General features: G+C 45.4%; 1 protein-coding gene across 1 annotated transcript; it reads right to left on the bottom strand.

Moving 5' to 3' along the window:
• Positions 1-14,651: 14,651 nt before the first annotated feature.
• LOC129829509 (amphoterin-induced protein 1-like) lies at positions 14,652-22,380 on the bottom strand. The gene is made up of 5 exons (XM_055891232.1): positions 21,937-22,380; positions 21,081-21,668; positions 20,396-20,578; positions 18,524-19,012; positions 14,652-16,706 (listed from the first exon to the last, which is right to left on the bottom strand). The coding sequence occupies exons 2-5, from the start codon at positions 21,549-21,551 to the stop codon at positions 16,317-16,319; spliced, it is 1,533 nt and encodes a 510-aa protein (XP_055747207.1). The 5' UTR covers positions 21,552-21,668; positions 21,937-22,380; the 3' UTR covers positions 14,652-16,316.
• Between the last annotated feature and the right edge of the window lie 3,795 nt (positions 22,381-26,175).

Genomic DNA, 26,175 nt, shown 5'->3' with positions numbered 1-26,175 from the left:
TCTACACTGGAGTTGGTTACCAAGACGACAGTGAATGTTCTTGAGAGGCCATTACAGTTTTGAGATAAATCTGCTTGAAAATCCATGGCAAGAATTGAAAATAGTTGTCTAGCAATGAATCGACAGCCAATTTGACAGAGCAAATATAGTAGAATCCAGGTGTTCCAACCGCTTAGAGACTTATCCAGAAAGACACACAACTGTAGTCAATGCCAAAGGTGTTAATAACATGCATTGACTCAGGGAACTGAATAGTTACGCAAAGACTATATTTTAGTTATAACATTTGTATCTGTCATCTTTAAACTTCCACTTTGACATTACAGAGTATTAAATATGTAGATTGTTGAGAAAAAAAAGCACGATTACAATTTTAATCCCACTCTGTAAAATATGAAGAAATCCAAGGGGTATGAATACATTTGCATGTCTACATGTACTTTTATGTTTGTTCTTTTTTAAATTAATGACGTGACGTCTGTTAGATTTAAGGCCTTGTAGCAATTGATAATGTAATAACTGCCAATAATGTAATAACTGCCAATAATGTAATGGCTGCTAATAATGTAATAACTTCATTTATAATGTTATGAATGCAGATAATGTAATACATTGTCAATAATGTAATAAATATGCTGAACGAATAACGCGCATTGTGTAATAATTCTTATGATGCATTGAAAATTACATTATGAAGTGGGCACATTTTTATTTTTTTAAATCAATCGCGTAGTAAAAAAAAGAAGAAAACTAAACTCACTCTCTTTTTTTTGTGCATATTCATGTGTCATGCTTCAGTAATAGCTGGCTACACACCAAAACACATTCCTGAATCCTAGCTAAACTTGACTTTACCAGTAATATCAATACTTTCAATTGACACAACTGACCACCCAATACACATCCACAACCCCTACCCTCAAATGCTTCACCTCCTAAGATGCTGCTTTAGCAATAAACTAAAAAGTTATCAATTTGAGGAGTGTTTCCCAAGTGTGTGACAATGCAAAAATGTGATTTTCCTGTGTTTTATATATATTTACACTCTATGAAGTTGGAATAATCCCGTGAAATCGTGAAGATTGTGATAATGCCCTTTTGATAAGAGCTGTTTGAAAAGACCACCTGAAATGTCTGCCTGTTTTGGTGGGATGGATTTTTGGCCTGCCTGGTGACATCAGTTAGTTAATAGACCAATAAGAAAGAGTTCCAAACCTCTCTGCCAATAACAGCTAGTTTTCAGTTTTCCCCTCCCCACTCAGACCACTCCCAGAGAGTCCCAGCAAAACACAGGCAGGCAGGCAGGCAGGCAGGCAGGCACGCACACACACACACACACACACACACGTATAACAATTGCCATAAACAATAAAAAACAAACGGATTCGTTAAGCTTCAATCCCCAAGGCCTTAGCAGTCTACTTCAAAACAATTCCTTCTAATGCCAACTCCTCTCACAGGGTCGCATCCCAAATGGCACCCTATTCCCTTCACAGTGCACTATTTCTGGTCAAGAGTAGTGTACTAAATAGGGAATAGGGTGCCATTTGGGACGGGACCACATAAAGTCATAGTTCATTGAGTCTCTCTGGGTCTGTGTGTCTTATTGCTGCTCATGTTTATTCATACGGTTCATACTGTTGATCATGTTTATTCATATGGTTCATACTGTTGATCATGTTTATTCATATGGTTCATACTGTTTATACTTATGAGGTTTACCAGGCAATACACAGAGAGCTTACCATTAATGAAACAGGAGAAATAATAACTGGATCTACAGCACACTCAGAAAGGTAATAAAGGTCCCCAATCCAAAATTAACCAACCAATCAGCCAATCAATCCATCAACAAGCAAGCAACCAATCAATCAATTCCTTATCAAGCAACCAACCAATCAATCAATCCATCAACAAGCAAGCAACCAATCAATCAATTCATTATCAACACAACCAATCAATCAATCCATCATCAACACAACCAATCAATCAATCCATCAACAAGCAACCAATCAATAATTTAGTCAATCAATCAATCCATCCATCATCAACCAGCACATCTTTACAATGCATGATATGGTGTGGTGTCAGGTACACATTGCCTTTGGAAAGTATTTTCTGCCTTATTCTAAAATGGATTAAATAAATGAAAAATCTCAGCAATCTACACAAAATACCCCGTAATGACTAAGTGAAACAAAAATGTGTCGATATTTTAGCAAATGTATTAAAAATTTAAAACAGAAATACCTTATTTACATAAGTATTCAGACCCTATGCTATGAGAATCAACATTGATCTCAGGTGCATCCTGTTTCCATTGATCATCCTTGAGAGTCCCCCTGTGGTAAATTAAATTGATTGGACATGATTTGGAGAAGACCCTTGCTTATATTTGCCATGCAATGCAGCTGAAGTAATATAGCTAGCTAGCTATTCACTGTATCACTCAGTCCTTCCATGTAACGCTCGTCGTCGTAAGGAAGAGTGGACCAAAGCGCAGCGTGGAAAGTGTTTATGATCTTTATTTTCAAGACTCACTCAAACAAAAATAACGAATACAAAAAACGAAAGCTAACAGTTCCGTCAGGCACAGATACTAAACGGAAAACAACACCCCACAAAACCCAAACGGAAAATGACAACTATTATATGATCCCCAATCAGAGACAACGATAGACAACTGCCTCTGATTAGGAACCACACTAGGCAAAAACAACAAAGAAATAGACAACATAGAATGCCCACCCCAAATCACACCCTGACCTAACCAAATAGAGAAATAAGACGTCTCTCTAAGGTCAGGGCGTGACACTCCATAGTCTTCAGTAGATATTAAGCATTCAGAAATACACCTTCTTTTTTCTATATGAAACTGGCTTTATACTCAGATAAACACATTATATAAAAGTTGAAGACAATAGACTGAGACAACTGACAGACAGTAGCACAGACAGGAAGAGACTGACTGTAGCACCCGACAGGAACAGACTGACTGTAGCACAGACAGGAACAGACAGACTGTAGCACCAGAAAGGAAGAGACTGCCCCTGGTACAAATATCTGGCTACAGTCGGAGACGTACAGCCACTGTGTCATGAATCCCGCCGAAGACGGTGCCTCTTCCTGTTCGGGCGGCGCTCGGCGGTCGTCGTCACCGGCCTACTAGCTGCCATCGATTCTCTTCTTTTTGTTTCTGTTAGTTTGGGCTGATTGGGTGCACCTGTTTTGAGTTTAGTTTTGTGGGTAGGCTATTTAAGGGCAGTAGGCCCGCTGGTTTTTGTACGGGCTTGTTATTCTGTTTGTGGTGTTTGTATTCGTGTGGATTTTGTCCTTGTTTATTGTGAACTGGATGTTGATGCGCCCTTTTGTTGTATGGCTTTGCCGTCTCGTTTTATATTCTATTTTGGAATATTAAAATATATATCCACTTGCTCGAAACTACCCTGCTCTCTGCGCCTGACTCCTTCATTCACCATTGGAATCGCAACACACTGTTACTGTAAACCGTCCCTGGTGCCGATATCTGGCTACAGTCAGAGACACACAGCTACTGTTACTGTAAACCGTCCCTGGTGACGATATCTGGCTACAGTCAGAGACACACAGCTACTGTTACTGTGAATGATTCATCCATCCAGTACAATACATTCAGAGAGGCACAGGCACAATGTTCATATCAAAAGATGATGCATATGGAGGAAAAAAGGCTTTTGGATATCGCAGATTCACAACAATGATCTGTTTCAGTGAAATATTGACGAGGCTGGAATACTGAGGAACGTGAACCTTGCTTGGTTGAACAAGACTCCACTCTGTGTTTAACCAGGCTAGAACGAACCATAGCCACTGCAACAAACCTTGTGTTTCATTACAATGATCAAAGCAAATACATGTAGCTTGACTTGAGACACACAAACTACTTGTCTGAGTGGCAGTGACTGCTTAACTATAGGACAGCCCCATAATGACAAATATACACAATGATAACAAACAAATGCAGACTGCATCAACGGTGTCACTCTGTGTCACGACTACCACCGAAGGTGGCTCCCCTGCCTGTTCGGGCGGCGCTCGGCGGTCGTCGGTCTACTAGCTGCCAACGATCCCCTTTTCCTTTTCTGTTTGTCATGTCTTATTGGTTGCACCGGTTTCGTGTTTGAGTTTTGATCCAGGACTATTTAATAAGCCGGTTAGGCCCGCCTGCTTTTGTACGGGCTTGTTTTCTGTTAGTCGAGGTTGGTTGCGTGTCATGTTCCCTGTCTGGTTGTGCCCAGTTTTGGGTTGGACACTTTTGATTATCGCCTGTTGTTTTGGGCGTTTATTTTGGATACCGCAATGAAAGTTTCCCCCATGATCCTCTGCTCTCTGCGCTTGATTCCGCACCCACCACTCCAGGCTCTGTGACACTCTGTTGGGCCGAAAGAATGGAGTGTAGGAGGGATAAGCCCTGTTTGCACACACAGGGAAACTAACACAGAGAAACACACAGGGAAACACACAGAGAAACACACACAGGGAAACACACAGAGAAACACACACAGGGAAACACACAGGGAAACACACACAGGGAAACACACACAGGGAAACACACACAGGGAAACACACACAGGGAAACACACAGAGAAACACACACAGGGAAACACACAGGGAAACACACACAGGGAAACACACACAGGGAAACACACACAGGGAAACACACACAGGGAAACACACAGATAAACACACACAGGGAAACACACAGAGAAACACACACAGGGAAACACACAGGGAAACACACACAGGGAAACACACAGAGAAACACACAGGGAAACACACACAGGGAAATACACAGGGAAACACACACAGAGAAGCACACAGGGAAACACACAGGGAAACACACAGGGAAATACACAGAGAAACACACACAGAGAAACACACACAAAGAAATACACACGCAGGAAAACACACCCACGCACCCAATCCCACACACGCAAGCAATAACGCACAACCCCCCCCCCACGCACACACATACACACACAAACACAAACACAGTGAGGCAGAGGGAAGCCTTATCAAACTATGTAATTAGCATTCAGACATCAGTAGCCCTGTCGTTGTCATGACAAACGTGCTCACGATATTGTAATCAGTCCGTTTTGTTTTGGCCAAGACAGGGACAGTGGTGGACGTCTCGTCTGCTTGGAAACCAGGTTATTTTGGGCTCAACAGCCAGCCACACTAGAAAGAGCCTGAATACAATTTGCATTTATGAATTAAATTTGAAGAAAGAGGTAGTACCTCCCCGTTTCACTCTGTTTCAAAACACTTTCTTCCTACTGAACATGACCCAGCTCTCTCCTGTCATTAGGAATATAGCATGCTAGCTACAACATGATGATGTATATTAATGGAATATAGCATGCTAGCTACAACATGATGATGTATATATATATTTTTATTTTTTATTTATTTTTTTATACATTTTATCCCCTTTTCTCCCCAATTTTCGTGGTATCCAATCACTAGTAATTACTATCTTGTCTCATCGCTACAACTCCCGTACAGGCTCGGGAGAGACGAAGGTCGAAAGCCATGCGTCCTCCGAAGCACAACCCAACCAAGCCGCACTGCTTCTTTAACACAGCGCGCCTCCAACCCGGAAGCCAGCCGCACCAATGTGTCGGAGGAAACACCGTGCACCTGGCCCCCTTGGTTAGCGCGCGATGAGACAAGGATATCCCTACCGGCCAAACCCTCCCTAACCCGGACGACGCTAGCCCAATTGTGCGTCGCCCCACGGACCTCCCGGTCGCGGCCGGCTGCGACAGAGCCTGGGCGCGAACCCAGAGACTCTGGTGGCGCAGTTAGCACTGCGATGCAGTGCCCTAGACCACTGCGCCACCCGGGAGGCCATGATGATGTATATTAATGGAATATAGCATGCTAGCTACAACATGATGATGTATATTAATGGAATATAGCATGCTAGCTACAACATGATGATGTATATTAATGGAATATAGCATGCTAGCTACAACATGATGATGTATATTAATGGAATATAGCATGCTAGCTGCAACATGATGATGTATATTAATGGAATATAGCATGCTAGCTACAACATGATGATGTATATTAATGGAATATAGCATGCTAGCTGCAACATGATGATGTATATTAATGGAATATAGCATGCTAGCTACAACATGATGATGTATATTAATGGAATATAGCATGCTAGCTACAACATGATGATGTATATTAATGGAATATAGCATGCTAGCTATAACATGATGATGTATATTAATGGAATATAGCATGCTAGCTACAACATGATGATGTATATTAATGGAATATAGCATGCTAGCTACAACATGATGATGTATATTAATGGAATATAGCATGCTAGCTACAACATGATGATGTATATTAATGGAATATAGCATGCTAGCTGCAACATGATGATGTATATTAATGGAATATAGCATGCTAGCTACAACATGATGATGCATATTAATGGAATATAGCATGCTAGCTGCAACATGATGATGTATATTAATGGAATATAGCATGCTAGCTATAACATGATGATGTATATTAATGGAATATAGCATGCTAGCTATAACATGATGATGTATATTAATGAACCTGGGCTAGCAGATGGAGACAGGTGGTTCTGTAATGAGCTGTCCTAATGACTGACTGTGTTTACCTACTATACAAGCCATTCACTGTGACAGAGACCAGCATGATGAACGGTACAACTGTGACAGGGACCAGCATGATGAACCATTCACTGTGACAGGGACCAGCACGATGAACGGTACCACTGTGACAGGGACCAGCATGATGAACGGTACCACTGTGACAGAGACCAGCGTGATGAACGATACCACTGTGACAGAGACAGGTGTGATGAACGGTACCACTGTGACAGGGACCAGCATGATGAACCATTCACTGTGACAGGGACCAGCATGATGAACGGTACCACTGTGACAGGGACCAGCATGATGAACCATTCACTGTGACAGGGACCAGCATGATGAACGGTACCACTGTGACAGAGACCAGCATGATGAACCATTCACTGTGACAGGGACCAGCATGATGAACCATTCACTGTGACAGGGACCAGCATGATGAACGGTACCACTGTGACAGAGACCAGCATGATGAACGGTACCACTGTGACAGGGACCAGCATGATGAACGGTACCACTGTGACAGAGACCAGCGTGATGAACGATACCACTGTGACAGAGACAGGTGTGATGAACGGTACCACTGTGACAGGGACCAGCATGATGAACGGTACCACTGTGACAGGGACCAGCGTGATGAACGGTACCACTGTGACAGGGACCAGCATGATGAACGGTACCACTGTGACAGAGACCAGCGTGATGAACGGTACCACTGTGACAGGGACCAGCATGATGAACGGTACCACTGTGACAGAGACCAGCATGATGAACGGTACCACTGTGACAGGGACCAGCATGATGAACCATTCACTGTGACAGGGACCAGCATGATGAACGGTACCACTGTGACAGGGACCAGCATGATGAACCATTCACTGTGACAGGGACCAGCATGATGAACCATTCACTGTGACAGGGACCAGCATGATGAACGGTACCACTGTGACAGAGACCAGCATGATGAACGGTACCACTGTGACAGGGACCAGCATGATGAACGGTACCACTGTGACAGAGACCAGCGTGATGAACGATACCACTGTGACAGAGACAGGTGTGATGAACGGTACCACTGTGACAGGGACCAGCATGATGAACGGTACCACTGTGACAGGGACCAGCATGATGAACGGTACCACTGTGACAGGGACCAGCATGATGAACGGTACCACTGTGACAGGGACCAGCATGATGAACGGTACCACTGTGACAGGGACCAGCATGATGAACGGTACCACTGTGACAGGGACCAGCATGCTGAACGGTACCACTGTGACAGGGACCAGCGTGATGAACGGTACCACTGTGACAGAGACCAGCGTGATGAACGGTACCACTGTGACAGAGACCAGCGTGATGAACGGTACCACTGTGACAGGGACCAGCATGATGAACGGTACCACTATGACAGGGACCAGCATGATGAATGGTACCACTGTGACAGGGACCAGCGTGATGAACCATTCACTGTGACAGGGACCAGCATGATGAACGGTACCACTGTGACAGGGACCAGCATGATGAACGGTACCACTATGACAGGGACCAGCATGATGAACGGTACCACTGTGACAGGGACCAGCATGATGAACGGTACCACTGTGACAGGGACCAGCATGATGAACGGTACCACTGTGACAGGGACCAGCATTGTAAAGGCAGTCAATGTTGTTCTCCTCCTCAAACGAGGAGGAGCATGGATAGGACCAAGATGCGGATTGAGGGAAATAAGCCATCTTTTAATGGAAACAGCAAAACAAGACACTACAAAAACTACAAAACAACAAACGTGACTAACCTTCAACTGTCCTGTGTGGACACAGGAACAAACACCCACAAAACACCAGTGAAACCCTGGCTGCCTTTGTATGACTCTCAATTAGAGACAAACAATACACACCTGTCTCTAATTGAGAATCATACCAGGCCGAACACAAAACCCCACATAGAAATACAAACATAGACAAACCCACCCAACTCACACCCTGACCAACTAAAATGAATACAAAACAAAGGAAAACAGGTCAGGAACGTGACAGAACCCCCCCCTTAAGGTGCGAACTCCGGGCGCACCAGCACAAAGTCTAGGGGAGGGTCTGGGTGGGCGTCTGTCCACGGTGGCGGCTCTGGCGGTGGACGAGGTCCCCACCCCACCATAATCAATCCCCGCTTCTTTATCCCCCTCCCAATGACCACCCTCCCACTAACCCCACCTAAATGAAGGGGCAGCACCGGGATAAGGGGCAGCACCGGGATAAGGGGCAGCACCGGGACAAGGGGCAGCACCGGGACAAGGGGCAGCACCGGGACAAGGGGCAGCACCGGGACAAGGGGCAACACCGGGACAAGGGGCAACACCGGGACAAGGGGCAGCACCGGGACAAGGGGCAGCACCGGGACAAGGGGCAGCACCGGGACAAGGGGCAGCACCGGGACAAGGGGCAGCACCGGGACAAGGGGCAGCACCGGGACAAGGGGCAGCACCGGGACAAGGGGCAGCACCGGGATAAGGACCAGCACCGGGATAAGGACCGGCAGGTCCTGGCTGAGGGACTCCGGCAGGTCCTGGCTGAGTGGCAGCTCCGGACTGTAGGGCAGCTCCGGACTGTAGGGCAGCTCCGGACTGTACGGCAGCTCCGGACTGTAGGGCAGCTCCGGACTGTAGGGCAGCTCCGGACTGTCGGACGTCTCTGGCAGCTCCTGACTGGCGGGCGTCTCTGGCAGCTCCTGACTGGCGGGCGTCTCTGGCAGCTCCTGACTGGCGGGCGTCTCTGGCAGCTCCTGACTGGCGGGCGTCTCTGGCAGCTCCTGACTGGCGGGCGTCTCTGGCAGCTCCTGACTGGCGGGCGTCTCTGGCAGCTCCTGACTGACGGACGGCTCTAGCGGCTCCTGACTGACGGACGGCTCTACTGGCTCGGGACAGACGGGCGGCTCTAATGGCTCGTGGCAGACGGATGACTCAGATGGCGCTGGGCAGACAGATGGCTCAGACGGCGCTGGGCAGACAGATGGCTCAGACGGCGCTGGGCAGACAGATGGCTCAGACGGAGCTGGGCAGACGGGCCGTTCAGGCACCGCTGGGCAGACGGCAGACTCTGGCCGGCTGAGACGCACTATAGGCCTGGTGCGTGGTACCGGAACTGGAGGTACCGGGCTGAGGGCACGCACCTCAGGGCGAGTGCGGGGAACAGGAACAGGGCACACTGGACTCTCGTGGCGCACTCTAGGCCTGGTGCGTGGTACCGGAACTGGAGGTACCGGGCTGAGGGCACGCACCTCAGGGCGAGTGCGGGGAGAAGGAACAGTACGTCCAGGGCTCTGGAGACGCACAGGAGGCTTGGTGCGTGGTGCCGGAACTGGAGGTACCGGGCTGGAGACACGCACCATAGGGAGAGTACGTGGAAGAGGAACAGGGCTCTGGAGATGCACTGGAAGCCTGGTGCGTGGTGTAGGCACTGGTGGTACTGAGCTGGGGTGGGAAGGTGGCGCCGGATATACCGGACCGTGAAGGAGGACACGTGCTCTTGAGCACCGAGCCTCCCCAACCTTACCAGGTTGAATGGACCCCGTAGCCCTGCCAGTGCGGCGAGGTGGAATAGCCCGCACTGGGCTATGAAGGCGAACCGGGGACACCACCTGTAAGGCTGGTGCCATGTACACCGGCCCGAGGAGACGTACTGGAGACCAGATACGTTGGGCCGGCTTCATGGCACTCGGCTCGATGCCCAACCTAGCCCTCCCAGTGCGGCAAGGTGGAATAGCCCGCACTGGGCTAAGCACGCGTACTGGGGACACCGTGCGCTTTACCGCATAACACGGTGTCTGACCAGTACGACGCCCTCTTACTCCACGGCAAGCCCGGGGAGTTGGCTCAGGTATCCAACCCGGCTTCGCCACACTCCCCTTTAGCCCCCCCCCAAGAAATTCTTGGGTGAGCCTCTCGGGCTTCCAGCCTCTCATCCGTGCTGCCTCCTCAATCCACCGCTCCTGGGCTGTGGCTGCCTTCTTCACCTCCCGAGAGCGATTCTCTCCAACCCTTCCCCAGGGTCCTTTTCCGTCCATGATCTCCCAAGACCATTCCTCCTGTGTCCAGTGCCTTATTTCTTTCTCTCTCTCCTCAATCCGCTTGGTCCTGTTGTGGTGGGTGTTTCTGTAAAGGCAGTCAATGTTGTTCTCCTCCTCAAACGAGGAGGAGCATGGATAGGACCAAGATGCGGATTGAGGGAAATAAGCCATCTTTTAATGGAAACAGCAAAACAAGACACTACAAAAACTACAAAACAACAAACGTGACTAACCTTCAACTGTCCTGTGTGGACACAGGAACAAACACCCACAAAACACCAGTGAAACCCTGGCTGCCTTTGTATGACTCTCAATTAGAGACAAACAATACACACCTGTCTCTAATTGAGAATCATACCAGGCCGAACACAAAACCCCACATAGAAATACAAACATAGACAAACCCACCCAACTCACACCCTGACCAACTAAAATGAATACAAAACAAAGGAAAACAGGTCAGGAACGTGACAAGCATGATGAACGGTACCACTGTGACAGAGACCAGCGTGATGAACGGTACCACTGTGACAGAGACCAGCGTGATGAACGGTACCACTGTGACAGAGACCAGCGTGATGAACGGTACCACTGTGACAGGGACCAGCATGATGAACGGTACCACTGTGACAGAGACCAGCATGATGAACGGTACCACTGTGACAGAGACAGGTGTGATGAACGGTACCACTGTGACAGGGACCAGCGTGATGAACGGTACCACTGTGACAGAGACAGGTGTGATGAACGGTACCACTGTGACAGGGACCAATATGATGAACGGTACCACTGTGACAGGGACCAGCATGATGAACGGTACCACTGTGACAGAGACCAGCATGATGAACGGTACCACTGTGACAGGGACCAGCATGATGAACGGTACCACTGTGACAGGGACCAGCATGATGAACGGTACCACTGTGACAGAGACCAGCATGATGAACGGTACCACTGTGACAGGGACCAGCATGATGAACGGTACCACTGTGACAGGGACCAGCATGATGAACGGTACCACTGTGACACGGACCAGCATGATGAACGGTACCACTGTGACAGGGACCAGCATGATGAACGGTACCACTGTGACACGGACCAGCGTGATTAACCATTCACTGTGACAGGAGACGTATAGTGGAGAACACAGACTTGTGGAAAATAATGTTGACATACAGTATGTGTGTGTTTTCAGTATGTAAGGCTTTGAAATAATCTAAGATTATGAATCCATCATAAATATTATTTCCATTACATTGGTGTACTGTGTAAACACAACATGCAACAAATTCCCAATTTTGACTGAATACAGTTAACGTCAATAATAACGTCAATCAATTAAATACATGTATTATGGATTTCACAAGACTGGGAATACAGATAAGCATCTGTTGGTGGATCAGAAAACCAGTCAGTATCTGGTGTTGCCACCATTTGCCTCATGCAGAGTGACACATCTCCTTTTCATAGAGTTGATCAGGCTGTTGGTTGTGGGCTGTGGAATGTTGTTCCACTCCTCTTCAATGGCTGTGTGAAGTTGCTGGAAATTGGCTGGAACTGGAAAACGCTGTGCTACACGTCTCGATCCAGACCATCCCAAACATGCTCAATGGGTTTGAAGCCATGGAAGAACTGTGCCATTTTCAGCTTCTAGTAATTGTGTACAGATCCTTGCAACATGGGGCTGTGCATTATCATGCTGAAATGACACGACAATGGGCCTCAGGGTCTCGTCACCATATCTCTGTACATTTATAAAATTTTATTTTATTTATTTTATTTTATTTTACCGTTATTTTACCAGGTAAGTTGACTGAGAACACGTTCTCATTTGCAGCAACGACCTGGGGAATAGTTACAGGGGAGAGGAGGGGGATGAATGAGCCAATTGTAAACTGGGGATTATTAGGTGACCATGATGGTTTGAGGGCCAGATTGGGAATTTAGCCAGGACACCGGGGTTAACACCCCTACTCTTATGCAATTGTATTCATTGTTCGTAGCTTATGCCTGCCCATACAATAACCCCATCGCCACCATGGGGCACAACGTTGACATCAGCAAACCGCTAGCCCACACGGCGCCATACACTCTGTCTGCCATCTGCCTTGTACAGTTCAAACTGGGATTCATTCATGAAGAGCACACGTTTCCAGTGTACCTGTCGCCATCGAAGGTGAGCATTTTCCCACTGAAGTTGGTTACGACTCCGAACTGCAGTCAGGTCAAGACCCTGGTGAGGACGACGAACTGCAGTCAGGTCAAGACCCTGGTGAGGATGACGAACTGCAGTCAGGTCAAGACCCTGGTGAGGATGACAAACTGCAGTCAGGTCAAGACCCTGGTGAGGATGACAAACTGCAGTCAGGTCAAGACCCTGGTGAGGACGACGAACTGCAGTCAGGTCAAGACCCTGGTGAGGATGACAAACTGCAGTCAGGTCAAGACCCTGCTGAGGATGACGAACTGCAGTCAGGTCAAGACCCTGGTGAGGATGACGAACTGCAGTCAGGTCAAGACCCTGCTGAGGATGACGAACTGCAGTCAGGTCAAGACCCTGGTGAGGATGACGAACTGCAGTCAGGTCAAGACCCTGGTGAGGATGACGAACTGCAGTCAGGTCAAGACCCTGCTGAGGACGACGAACTGCAGTCAGGTCAAGACCCTGGTGAGGATGACGAACTGCAGTCAGGTCAAGACCCTGGTGAGGATGACGAACTGCAGTCACGTCAAGACCCTGGTGAGGACGACGAACTGCAGTCAGGTCAAGACCCTGCTGAGGACAACGAACTGCAGTCACGTCAAGATCCTGGTGAGGATGACGAACTGCAGTCAGGTCAAGACCCTGGTGAGGATGACGAACTGCAGTCACGTCAAGACCCTGGTGAGGATGACGAACTGCACTCAGGTCAAGACCCTGGTGAGGACGACGAACTGCAGTCAGGTCAAGACCCTGGTGAGGATGACGAACTGCCGTCAGGTCAAGACCCTGGTGAGGATGACGAACTGCAGTCAGGTCAAGACCCTGGTGAGGATGACGAACTGCAGTCAGGTCAAGACCCTGGTGAGGATGACGAACTGCACTCAGGTCAAGACCCTGGTGAGGATGACGAACTGCAGTCAGGTCAAGACCCTGCTGAGGATGACGAACTGCAGTCAGGTCAAGACCCTGGTGAGGATGACGAACTGCAGTCAGGTCAAGACCCTGGTGAGGATGACGAACTGCAGTCAGGTCAAGACCCTGGTGAGGATGACAAACTGCAGTCAGGTCAAGACCCTGGTGAGGATGACGAACTGCAGTCAGGTCAAGACCCTGGTGAGGATGACAAACTGCAGTCAGGTCAAGACCCTGGTGAGGACGACGAGTACGCAGGTGAGCTTTCCTGAGATGGTTTCTGACAGTTTGTGCAGAAATACTTTGGTTGTGCAAACCCACAGTTTCATCGGCTGTCAGGGTGGCTGGTCTCAGACGATCCCGCAGGTGAAGAAGCTGGACTTAGAGATCCTGGGCTGGTGTGGTTACACTTGGTCTGCGGTTGTGAGGCCGGGTTGGACGTACTGCCAAATTCCCTAAAATGACTTTCGGAGGCGGCTTATGGTAGAGAAATTAACATTAATGTCTCTGGCAACAGTTCTGGTGGACATTCCTGCAGTCAGCATGCCTATTCAACACTTCCTCAAAACTTGAGACATCTGTGGCATTGTGTTGTCTGACAAAACTGCACATTTTAGAGTGGCCTTTTATTGTCCCCAGCACAAGGTGCAACTGTCTAATGATCATGTTTGTTTAATCAGCTTCTTGACATGCCACACAGGTGGATGTCAGGTGGATGGATTAGTTTGGCAAAGGAGAAATGCTCACTAACAGGGATGAGAAACATTTTTAGAGAAACAAGCTTTCTGTGCCTATGGAACATTTTATTTGAGCTCATGAAACACAGGGGCCAACACTTTACATGTTGCGTTTTTATATATATATTGTCAGTATAATATCTAATCTCTTAGTAACTGGCCTCTAAAAAACATAGCAACAATAAATAAAATAAATACCACTGTTTCTTCTTCCTTACGATGATTATAATTCTCCATGTTAGATTATATGAACGCATGACTTAACAAGGGTCTTCTGGGATTCCCCTTAACAAGGGTAAAGTCTTCGTACCGTGGTTGACCTATAATTATAATTAAGTCAATTATCAAGTGAACCACAATGATCTTCTATTCCACTATTGTGCTCTGTTGCTATCTCATTATGACTAAATAACTATCTGACCTAACTACGAGGGAGTAGAATAGAAGTCACATTTCCTGGTTCCCACTCTGTCTGGTCTGTGGGCTGTAAGGTGACGCTTGTTGATAACATGTTGCTCCTCTTCAGTATGACTCACCGGTAACGATTATTCATGACCTGCTGGTAGCAAACATAATGGAGAGTTTGGCCAACTCTGAAGACGTCTGTCTGTCTGTCTGTCTGTCTGTCTGTCGGTCTGTCTGTCGGTCTGTCTGTCGGCCTGTCTGTCTGTCTGTCTGTCTGTCTGTCTGTCTGTCGGCCTGTCTGTCTGTCTGTCTGTCTGTCTGTCGGTCGGCCTGTCTGTCTGTCTGTCTGTCTGTCTGTCTGTCGGCCTGTCGGTCTGTCTGTCGGTCGGCCTGTCTGTCTGTCTGTCTGTCTGTCTGTCTGTCTGTCTGTCGGTCTGTCTGTCGGTCTGTCTGTCGGCCTGTCTGTCTGTCTGTCTGTCTGTCTGTCTGTCGGTCGGCCTGTCTGTCTGTCTGTCTGTCTGTCTGTCGGTCGGCCTGTCGGTCTGTCTGTCGGTCGGGGTGGAGGGGTATATACATAGAAATAGAATTACTAGAATAGACATTCCCATCCAAGTCTATGTTCTATGATGGGTGGACTGACGGCCATATTGAATGTACCCATGTCAGGAAGTAATATAAAGTCATTCCATTTCTACCGGTATAGCTATCGTGTGTACGTACTAACGTCTGCAGAAGACGCTCACGCTAGTCTACTCCTATCAGTAAATAGAAATGTGAGTCAGTCTACAGGGCTCATGTTCATGACTGGATTACGTCATATGTATGAACTATTTGATTTTCCCAAAAACGTGTTCATTTATATTTTATATCCTTTCATGAAATGTTTAAAATGCTGCACGTCTCATATTCTCTGTATCTCCTGCAGTCAATGTCTTCCTGAGTACTGAGACTGTCCAACATAATATCCTCTTCCACCATTACCGTACCACAGGAAGGAACAGTGTCTTCTTACACTACTCTGTCAGGCTTTCACAGTATGTACTGTATATTTAAGTGCTACAAAATAAATGCTGGAACGGTCCTGTCTAGTTGTCAATTGTCCTTGTTGATACCAAGGCGATGTGTTTAACACTCCCCTGAAGCTTCTCATTGGTCAGTTTGGTCAGTTTGGGGAACTGTGATTGGCTTTCTGTCCAAGTTCCCACCTCCAGGAAGAATTCACAGTTTCATCCAATCACACCACATACATCACTGATCCATCCAATCACGTCACAGCGTACACCGAGTTCTCCGGTCCGTACCATCTCAGACCACTATGGGGGTGTCAGAGAAGACCAAATTAATAGACTCAGCCACAGACTTCTTCCTCCTTCCCTTCCCCAGTAACCCTCCCTCTTCATCCATCTCTCCCTGGTCCCCCTCTATATCGCTGGGGTTCACCTTCCCGTTCTGCCCAAGCTCCTTGGGGTCGATGAAAGCCACGTGCCTTGGGTCAGGGTTGTTGGCCAGGTCTTCATGGCTGAGCATGGAGGAGTGGAAGGAGTCCTGGTGGTTGTTCTTGGGGCAGCAGAAGCATCGGCAGGGGGTCAGGAACAGGTAGATGAACACTAGGACCACACTGGTCACGCAGCCCACCAGGGTGGTGTAGGCCGTATTCAGGTTCTCGCCGTTTCCCTTCTCCGTGAAGTTATGCACCTTTGGGAATTGATAGGAAGGAAGTTGAATTTAATTTTGATTTTGCAGACGCTCTAAATTGAATTGTATAGAATAGATTTGAATTTAATTGAATTTACAGTGGCAAGAAAAACCCTTTGGAATTACCTGGATTACCTGGATTTCTGCATAAATTGGTCATAACATTTGATCTGATCTTCATCTAGGTCACAACAACAGACAAACACAGTCTGCTTCAACTAATAACACACAAACAATTATACGTTTTCATGTCTTTATTGAACACACCGTGTAAACATTCACAGTGCAGGGTGGGAAAAGTATGTGAACCCTTGGATTAAATAACTGGTTGACCCTCCTTTGGCAGCAATAACCTCAACCAAACGTTGTCTGTAGTTGCGGATCAGACCTGCACAACGGTCAGGAGGAATTTTGGACCAATCCTCTTTACAAAACTGTTTCAGTTCAGCAATATTCTTGGAATGTCTGGTGTGAACTGCTCTCTTGAGGTCATGCCACAGCATCTCAATCGGGTTGAGATCAGGACTCTGACTGGGCCACTCCAGAAGGTGTATTTTCTTCTGTTGAAGCCATTCTGTTGTTGATTTGCTTCTGTGTTTTGGGTGGTTGTCCTGTGTTATCACCCAACTTCTGTTGAGCTTCAATTGGTGGACAGATAGCCTAACATTCTTCTGCAAAATGTCTTGATAAACTTGGGAATTCATTCTTCCGTCAATGATAGCAAGCTGTCCAGGACCTGGGGCAAGCAGCCCCAAACCATGATGCTCCCTCCACCATACTTTACAGTTGGGATGAGGTTTTGATGTTGGTGTGCTGTGCCATTTTTTCTCTACACATAGAGTTGTGTGTTCTTTCCTTCCAAACAACACAACTGTAGTTTCATCTGTTCACAGAATATTTTGCCAGTAGCTGTGAAACATCCAGGTGCTCTTTTGCAAACTTCAGACGTGCAGCAATGTTTTTTTTTGGACAGCAGTGGATTCTTCCGTGGTGTCCTCCCATGAACACCATTATCGTTTGGTGTTTTACGTATCGTAGACTCGTCAACAGAGATGTTAGCATGTTCCCGAGATTTCTCCAAGTCTTTAGCTGACACTCTAGGTTTCTTCTAAACCTCATTGAGCATTCTGCGCTGTGCTCTTGCAGTCATCTTTGCAGGAAGGCCACTCCTGGGGAGAGTAGCAACAGTGCTGAACTTTCTCCATTTATAGACAATTTGTCTTACCGTGGACTGATGAACATCAAGACTTTTAGAGATACTTTTGTAACCCTTCCAGCTTTATGCAAGTCAACAATTCTTGATCTTAGGTCTTCTGAGATCTCTTTTGTTCGAGGCATGGTTCACATCAGGCAATGCTTCTTGTGAATAGCAAACTTACATTTTGTGAGTGCTTTTTATAGGGCAAGGCAGCTCTAACCAACATCTCCAATGTCGTCTCATTGATTGGACTCCAGGTTAGCTGACTCCTGACTCCAATTAGCTTTTGGAGAAGTCCTTAGCCTAGTAGTTCACATACTTTTCCCAACCTATACTGTGAATGTTTAAATGATGTATCCAATATAGACAAGAACAATACAATAATTTGTGTGTTATTAGTTTAATCACACTGTGTTTGTCTATTGTTGTGACTTAGATGAAGATCAGATCAAATTTGATGGCCAATTTATGAGGAAATCCAGGGAATTCCAAAGGGTTCACATGACTGTTTCTTACCACTGTGCCTTTATTGATCACCAAGGGGAAATAAAGACGTCACAGGATTACTGTACGTACAACATCACAACACACAGCGAACACATTACAGAACAGTAAACACCTTGAGCAGCACGTAGAGCGTCTCGTTGAGGACTTCGCTCACAGCATAGCACGTATACGTCCCCGAGTCGTCCGGCTTCACCGGGCCGATCTGGAGACTGCCGTCAGGAAGCACCTTGGCTGTCTGATTAAACCCCTCCGTCACCACTACGTCACCAGGCATCACCCAGGTCTTAGACAGATCCCTGTGTTTAGTATCACAGCGCAAGATCAGAGTCTGTTCCAGCCAAGCTTCCTGGTCCGCCTCGTGGAACGTACTACAGTTCATATAGTCTCTGTTCAGGTCGAAGACCCCCACCTTGATTTTCTGGGGCCCGGGGAGATAGCAGCTGTACTCGTCTTTAAAGTCCAGGGCTGAGTTGAGCCGGAGGATGTGCCAGTGAGCCAGGAGACTATAAAGGCTACAGTCACAGATCAAAGGGTTGTTGTGGAAGTAGAGGCCGTTCTTTATCCAGGCAGGCAGCACCTGCAGCTCCGCGATGGGGGGGACCTAATAATACAGACATTATGAGAAACAATCAAAATAATAATACAGACATTATGTGAAACAATTACATTTGTAACGCACAAGGGACCTAATAATAATAATATCAAATCAAATGTATTTATATAGCCCTTCTTACATCAGCTGATATCTCAAAGTGCTGTACAGAAACCCAGCCTAACACCCCAAACTGCAAGCAATGCCGGTGTAGAAGCACAATGCAGGTGTAGAAGCACAATGCAGGTGTAGAAGCACAATGCAGGTGTAGAAGCACAATGCAGGTGTAGAAGCACAATGCAGGTGTAGAAGCACAATGCAGGTGTAGAAGGACAATGCAGGTGTAGAAGCACAATGCAGGTGTAGAAGCACAATGCAGGTGTAGAAGGACAATGCAGGTGTAGAAGCACAATGCAGGTGTAGAAGCACAATGCAGGTGTAGAAGCACAATGCAGGTGTAGAAGCACAATGCAGGTGTAGAAGCACAATGCAGGTGTAGAAGCACAATGCAGGTGTAGAAGGACAATACAGGTGTAGAAGCACAATGCAGGTGTAGAAGCACAATGCAGGTGTAGAAGCACAATGCAGGTGTAGAAGCACAATGCAGGTGTAGAAGCACAATGCAGGTGTAGAAGGACAATGCAGGTGTAGAAGCACAATGCAGGTGTAGAAGCACAATGCAGGTGTAGAAGCACAATGCAGGTGTAGAAGCACAATGCAGGTGTAGAAGCACAATGCAGGTGTAGAAGCACAATGCAGGTGTAGAAGCACAATGCAGGTGTAGAAGCACAATGCAGGTGTAGAAGCACAATGCAGGTGTAGAAGCACAATGCAGGTGTAGAAACACAATGCAGGTGTAGAAGCACAATGCAGGTGTAGAAGCACAATGCAGGTGTAGAAGCACAATGCAGGTGTAGAAGCACAATGCAGGTGTAGAAGCACAATGCAGGTGTAGAAGCACAATGCAGGTGTAGAAGAACAATGCAGGTGTAGAAGGACAATGCAGGTGTAGAAGCACAATGCAGGTGTAGAAGCACAATGCAGGTGTAGAAGGACAATGCAGGTGTAGAAGCACAATGCAGGTGTAGAAGCACGGGGGCTAGGAAAGACTCAATATATTTTATTTGCACAGCACACTTTAGAATTCAGGTAAATCTCAAGGTAAATTGCACGCACGCACGCACGCACGCACGCACACACACACACACACACACACACACACACACACACACACACACACAAAAACACACACACACACACACACACACACACACACACACACACACACACACACACACACACACACACACACACACACACACACACACACACACACACACACACACACACACACACACACACACACACACACACACACACACAGTCTTATACCTTGATCCTGTTGGAGGAGATGTCCATCAGACTGAGTTTCTCCAGGCGGTTCTTGTCTTTGACCAGTTCCAGAGGGAAGCGTGAGATCATGTTCTGGGACAGGTAGAGTTTCTGCAGGCTGTGGAGACCCTGGAAGGCTGAGCGGTCAATCTGAGATATACGGTTGTTGTACAGCAACAGCACCTGGGAATATGGACAAATGAACCATGTGTGTTTTTTAAACCTGTGTTGTGTAGTCGCTTGCAAATACCAGTTAATGTGTGTGACGTTATAATAATGAAACAGTAATAGCAAGTGAAATAGATAATTAACTAAAGTGAAATAAACAATCAAAAATGAACAGTAAACATTACACACACAAGTTTCAAAGGGATAGACACATTTTAAATGTCATATTATGTCTACGGACAGTATTATAATTATGTGCAAATAGTTTGAAAAATCTATCTGTCTCTCTCAATCTCCCTCTCTGTCTACTTCTTTCTCAGTCTCTCTCTAATCCCTCCTTCTCTCTCTCTCTCTCTGTGTCTCTCTCTAATCCCTCCTTCTCTCTCTCTCTCTGTCTCTCTAATCTCTCTCTCTCTCTCGCACTGTCTCTCTCTAATCTCTCCCTCTCTCTCTCTCTCTCTCTCTCTCTCTCTCTAATCTCTCCCTCTCTCTCTCTCTCTCTCCCTCTGTCTCTCACCTCCAGCTGCCCCAGCGGTTCGAAGATGAACTCGTCCAGCTGTCGCAGGTTGTTGGAGGACAGGTCCAGGTAGCGCAGGTGTTTGACGTAGACGAAGGCCTCGGAGGAGAGGAAGTGAAGGCCGTTGTGACTGAGTAGGAGGTTGTGGAGTTTGGTGAGTTTCACCGTGGTCCACTCAGCCCTCAGTCGGGAGACGTCGTTGTAGCTGAGGTCCAGGACGGCCGTGTAGAGAGGCAGGCCAGTCGGCACCGTTGTCAGGTTCATCTTGGAACAGCTCACGATGTTACTGGCACAGATGCAGGTCTTGTGGCAGTTGAGGGTTGAGGCTACCGCCCCAGACGGGAACCAGAGGAGGGCCAGGGAGAGGAAGAGGTACAAGGCCCATCGAACCTGGATCCTCCTCAGGCTGAGAGAGGGAGAGGCAGAGGGGGAGGGCTCCGGAAGGGCGCCTGCTTTGCGTGGAGGCAACATGCTAGGAGACGGTCGGTGTGTTGTTATTAAAGGAGCAGAACTTCCTGTATTCTGGGTCTCTTTCTACACAGCATGGAGCAGCAGCTGGTGGAATCCCAGGCATCGCTTAATTGAGGTCTGAAAGAAAAGCAAACAGACTATTGTTGTTGAAAACAGAGACATGGCTGTTGGACAGGAGAGGATATCGTCATGGTTACATGCCTGATAGAGTGGTAGTATATCCCCTAAAATACATTCAGTCACACACACAATCACTATGAGAAACAATTACATTTGCATGCGTTCAGATTCAGATTATAATTATTATTATTTATTTTTTAATTTGATTAGTTTCTACAGCATTCCATTTGCTCCAAAACAGATAATAATACAGAACGTTTGCTACCTTAACGTCAGATCAGATTCAGCCTCCAATCATTCTCGGAAATAGAAATCCATCCGCTACCAAATCAGACACGTCTGTTTATAATTTGCACCTCGTTTTAGTCCGTACAGTAATAGTCTCTCCAACGTAAGGACAACAAACGGGATGCAGAGAGACAGAGAGGAGAAATCCTTCCTCGCCTATAGTCCAGCTTCAAACAAAACACAGCTCTGCGCCCAAATCTCCATAGAAGATTACGCAAGCATAAAATTATGCAAGGATACAATTATGCAAGGATAAGATTACGTAAAGATCAAAGAGCACATGCCCTTGGACCGGCGTCACTCACCCAACCTGAATTAATGAATGACTGGAATAAATAGGCTATGGGTCCAGGTATGATGTATTTTTTTTAAAGGTACAGATGTCGGATCGTAATTTGATCACTCTTTTGTCGCAGATATTTTTCATGATGCTTCAGGAAATTCAAATGAACCTCACTAGTGGCTGAAAATGAGCAGTTCTCTTTTTATCCATGCGGGGGCAGTCGAGTCTTTGGGATAAGCGCTTAAAGGTAAACGCGTGTAACATATGGATTTGCATTAGTATACGTGTCAAAAGTCCCAATGCAAAGTTCTCTTTTCTCTTTTTCTAGTTATTAATATTGAGGACTCAGCAAGCCAGCCTATTCCCTATAATGTAAACTCCAACATAAATAACTTAAAATGTATAACTTCAAATTAAACCAAATCGTTTGCACTCATAAATACTGTTTTAAATTGTATTTTTTAGCCAGCTTACAAGCAAATACTTTATGAATTTATTGTCACAAATCAACTTGCAAGGTTGCTAACCAACTAGCCTGCTGACGTTAACCCTACCAGCCTGCTAACGTTACGCATGAGTCAGCCAGTTGCTATCAACACCTAGTTTAAAGCTACAATAAACTAAACCACTATTTATTTTTGGAAATAAATAGCGACCTCTAACCAGTTATCAAAGAATGTTAGCTATCTATATTAAGTTATATTAGCCAGCAAGCTAGCCAAAAAGTTACCCCCGTAGCCTAATTCACAGAGTACAAGCAGAAAACTGGACAAAACAAAAAGGAGACCAGCTGAGGTACTACGCAATTAGAGCAAGCGGGTACCATTTTCTCTTTGTGGGTCATTTAGAAGATATCTGGAAATAAGTTAATACATTTGTAATAACCCCAAAACATAACTATGTTTGTAGTTATAGGTAACCGGTTTGTGACTACAACTAAGTAGTCTTTTGACCACTACAGACGGAGTCATCTATGATATTTTAAAAGAGGAAGCTAAATATTTTAAGCAGATGTTTTTTTTTTTCATCTCATCCTCACCCTCTGAATGCCGATTACTGTAAGGAATTCTTTCCAAATAATATTTTTTTTTTTAAACTTACAAACGTACAAATAGATCAAGCCAAATTACAGAGGAATAACTTTTGGAGGCTATTAAATCCTTTCAGTCTGGAAAAAACCCAGGGCTTGATGGCATACCAGTAGAGGTATATCAAGCCTTTTTTATATACTAAAAGCTCCATTGTTAGATTGTTTTAACAACTCCTATAGAAATGGTAGTCTGTCAGATACTCAGCAGGAAGGTTTAATTTCTCTATTATTAAAACAAGACCCAGATGGCAAATATAAAGAACCAGTCAATATAAAAAAAACAGTACATAGTGGCTACTTCTTAAAGAGTTTTGAATTGTAAAGAGGAGTTAAACAAGGGTGTCCGCTGTCACCACATCTATTTGAAATGCTAGCTATTTAAATCCAATAATAACATTCGAGTATTAGAAATCCAAGGCTGCCTCCCGGGTGGCGCAGTGGTCTAGGGCACTGCATCGCAGTGCTAACTGCGCCACCAGAGTCTCTGGGTTCGCGCCCAGGCTCTATCGCAGCCGGCCGCGACCGGGAGGTCCGTGGGGCGACGCACAATTGGCATAGCGTCGTCCGGGGTAGGGAGGGTTTGGCCGGTAGGGATATCCTTGTCTCATCGCGCTCCAGCGATTCCTGTGGCGGGCCGGGCACAGTGCGCACCAACCAAGGGGGGGCCAGGTACACGGTGTTTCCTCCGACACATTGGTGCGGCTGGCTTCCGGGTTGGAGGCGCGCTGTGTTAAGAAGCAGTACGGCTGGTTGGGTTGTGCTTCGGAGGACGCATGGCTTTCGACCTTCGTCTCTCCCGAGCCCGTACGGGAGTTGTAGCGATGAGACAAGGTAGTAATTACTAGCGATTGGATACCACGAAAATTGGGGAGAAAATGGGATAAAAAAATTAAAATTAAAAAAAAATTTAAAAAGAAAAAAAGAAATCCAAGGCTTAAAAACAAAGGTGTCCATGTATGTTGATGACTCAAGTATGATATTAAGTCTGCAAGCTAGGTTCCTGCAATGTCTCGGCTGTGATTTGGAATCCCATAGGGCGCCACACAATTGGTCCAGCATCGTCCGTGTCCGGTGTAGGCCGTCATTGAAAATAAGAATTTGTTCTTAACTGACTTGCCTAGTTAAATAAAGGTTATATTTTTAAAATAAATTGGACTCTCTGGGCTAAAATCTTTACAATATTACGTATGGGATCTTTCAAAATTTTACTTTTACATTACCCTGTAGTTTACCTATAAAATGGGATGACGGTGAGTATACAAAATATATAAATTAGCTCTCCACAATGAATTTCAATAGAAAACTTGTGCAGGTGTTTGCATATACACACACACTTGCATTAAAACGTACACACGTGCACATACACGGACACACACACACACACACACACACACACACACACACACACACACACACACACACACACACACACACACACACACACACACACACACACACACACACACACACGTAAATAGTGCCCTACATGCACTCAAACATATTCAGTTGGCCTTGCTGGTATGATCTTTGTTGTCCCTGTTGTCTTTTCTTTTTGCATTGTTGTTTTCTGTTGTTGTTTTCTGTTGTTTTGTTCTGTTTTCTGTTGTTGTTTTCTGTTGTTGTTTTCTGTTTTCTGTTGTTGTTTTCTGTTGTTGCTTTCTGTTGTTGTTTTCTGTTGTTGTGTTCTGTTTTCTGTTGTTGTTTTCTGTTGTTGCTTTCTGTTGTTGTTTTCTGTTGTTGTTTTCTGTTTTCTGTTGTTGTTTTCTATTTTCTGTTGTTGTTTTCTGTTGTTGTTTTCCATTTTCTGTTGTTGTTTTCTGTTTTCTGTTGTTGTTTTCTATTTTCTGTTGTTGTTTTCTGTTGTTGTTTTCTATTTTCTGTTGTTGTTTTCTATTTTCTGTTGTTGTTTTCTGTTGTTGTTTTCTATTTTCTGTTGTTGTTTTCTGTTGTTGTTTTCTGTTTTCTGTTGTTGTTTTCTATTTTCTGTTGTTGTTTTCTGTTGTTGTTTTCTATTTTCTGTTGTTGTTTTATGTTTTCTGTTGTTGTTTTCTATTTTCTGTTGTTGTTTTCTGTTTTCTGTTGTTGTTTTCTATTTTCTGTTGTTGTTTTCTGTTGTTGTTTTCTGTTGTTGTTTTCTATTTTCTGTTGTTGTTTTCTGTTGTTGTTTTCTGTTGTTGTTTTCTATTTTATGTTGTTGTTTTCTGTTGTTGTTTTCTGTTGTTGTTTTCTATTTTCTGTTGTTGTTTTCTATTTTCTGTTGTTGTTTTCTGTTGTTGTTTTCTATTTTCTGTTGTTGTTTTCTGTTGTTGTTTTCTGTTTTCTGTTGTTGTTTTCTATTTTCTGTTGTTGTTTTCTGTTGTTGTTTTCTGTTTTCTGTTGTTGTTTTCTATTTTCTGTTGTTGTTTTCTGTTTTCTGTTGTTGTTTTCTATTTTCTGTTGTTGTTTTCTGTTGTTGTTTTCTGTTGTTGTTTTCTATTTTCTGTTGTTGTTTTCTGTTGTTGTTTTCTGTTGTTGTTTTCTGTTTTCTGTTGTTGTTTTCTGTTGTTGTTTTCTGTTGTTGTTTTCTGTTTTCTGTTGTTGTTTTCTATTTTCTGTTGTTGTTTTCTGTTTTCTGTTGTTGTTTTCTATTTTCTGTTGTTGTTTTCTGTTGTTGTTTTCTGTTGTTGTTTTCTATTTTCTGTTGTTGTTTTCTGTTGTTGTTTTCTGTTGTTGTTTTCTATTTTCTGTTGTTGTTTTCTGTTGTTGTTTTCTGTTGTTGTTTTCTATTTTATGTTGTTGTTTTCTGTTGTTGTTTTCTGTTGTTGTTTTCTATTTTCTGTTGTTTTCTATTTTCTGTTGTTGTT

The sequence above is a fragment of the Salvelinus fontinalis genome, chromosome 31, assembly GCF_029448725.1.
Source record: "Salvelinus fontinalis isolate EN_2023a chromosome 31, ASM2944872v1, whole genome shotgun sequence".
NCBI classification, from domain to species: Eukaryota; Metazoa; Chordata; class Actinopteri; order Salmoniformes; family Salmonidae; genus Salvelinus; species Salvelinus fontinalis.
This window is presented reverse-complemented; position numbering and strand designations above follow the sequence as displayed.

What these genes read in the sequence shown, in the direction of transcription:
- LOC129829509 (XM_055891232.1), bottom strand. Translation starts at nt 21,551, where the DNA reads ATGTTGCCTCCACGCAAAGCAGGCGCCCTTCCGGAGCCCTCCCCCTCT. An exon ending in TCTCCTCCAACAGGATCAAG is followed by an intron (nt 19,013 to 20,395) that starts GTATAAGACTGT and finishes CTGTATTATTAG; the next exon opens with GTCCCCCCCATCGCGGAGCT. An exon ending in CGCTCTACGTGCTGCTCAAG is followed by an intron (nt 16,707 to 18,523) that starts GTGTTTACTGTT and finishes CAATTCCCAAAG; the next exon opens with GTGCATAACTTCACGGAGAA.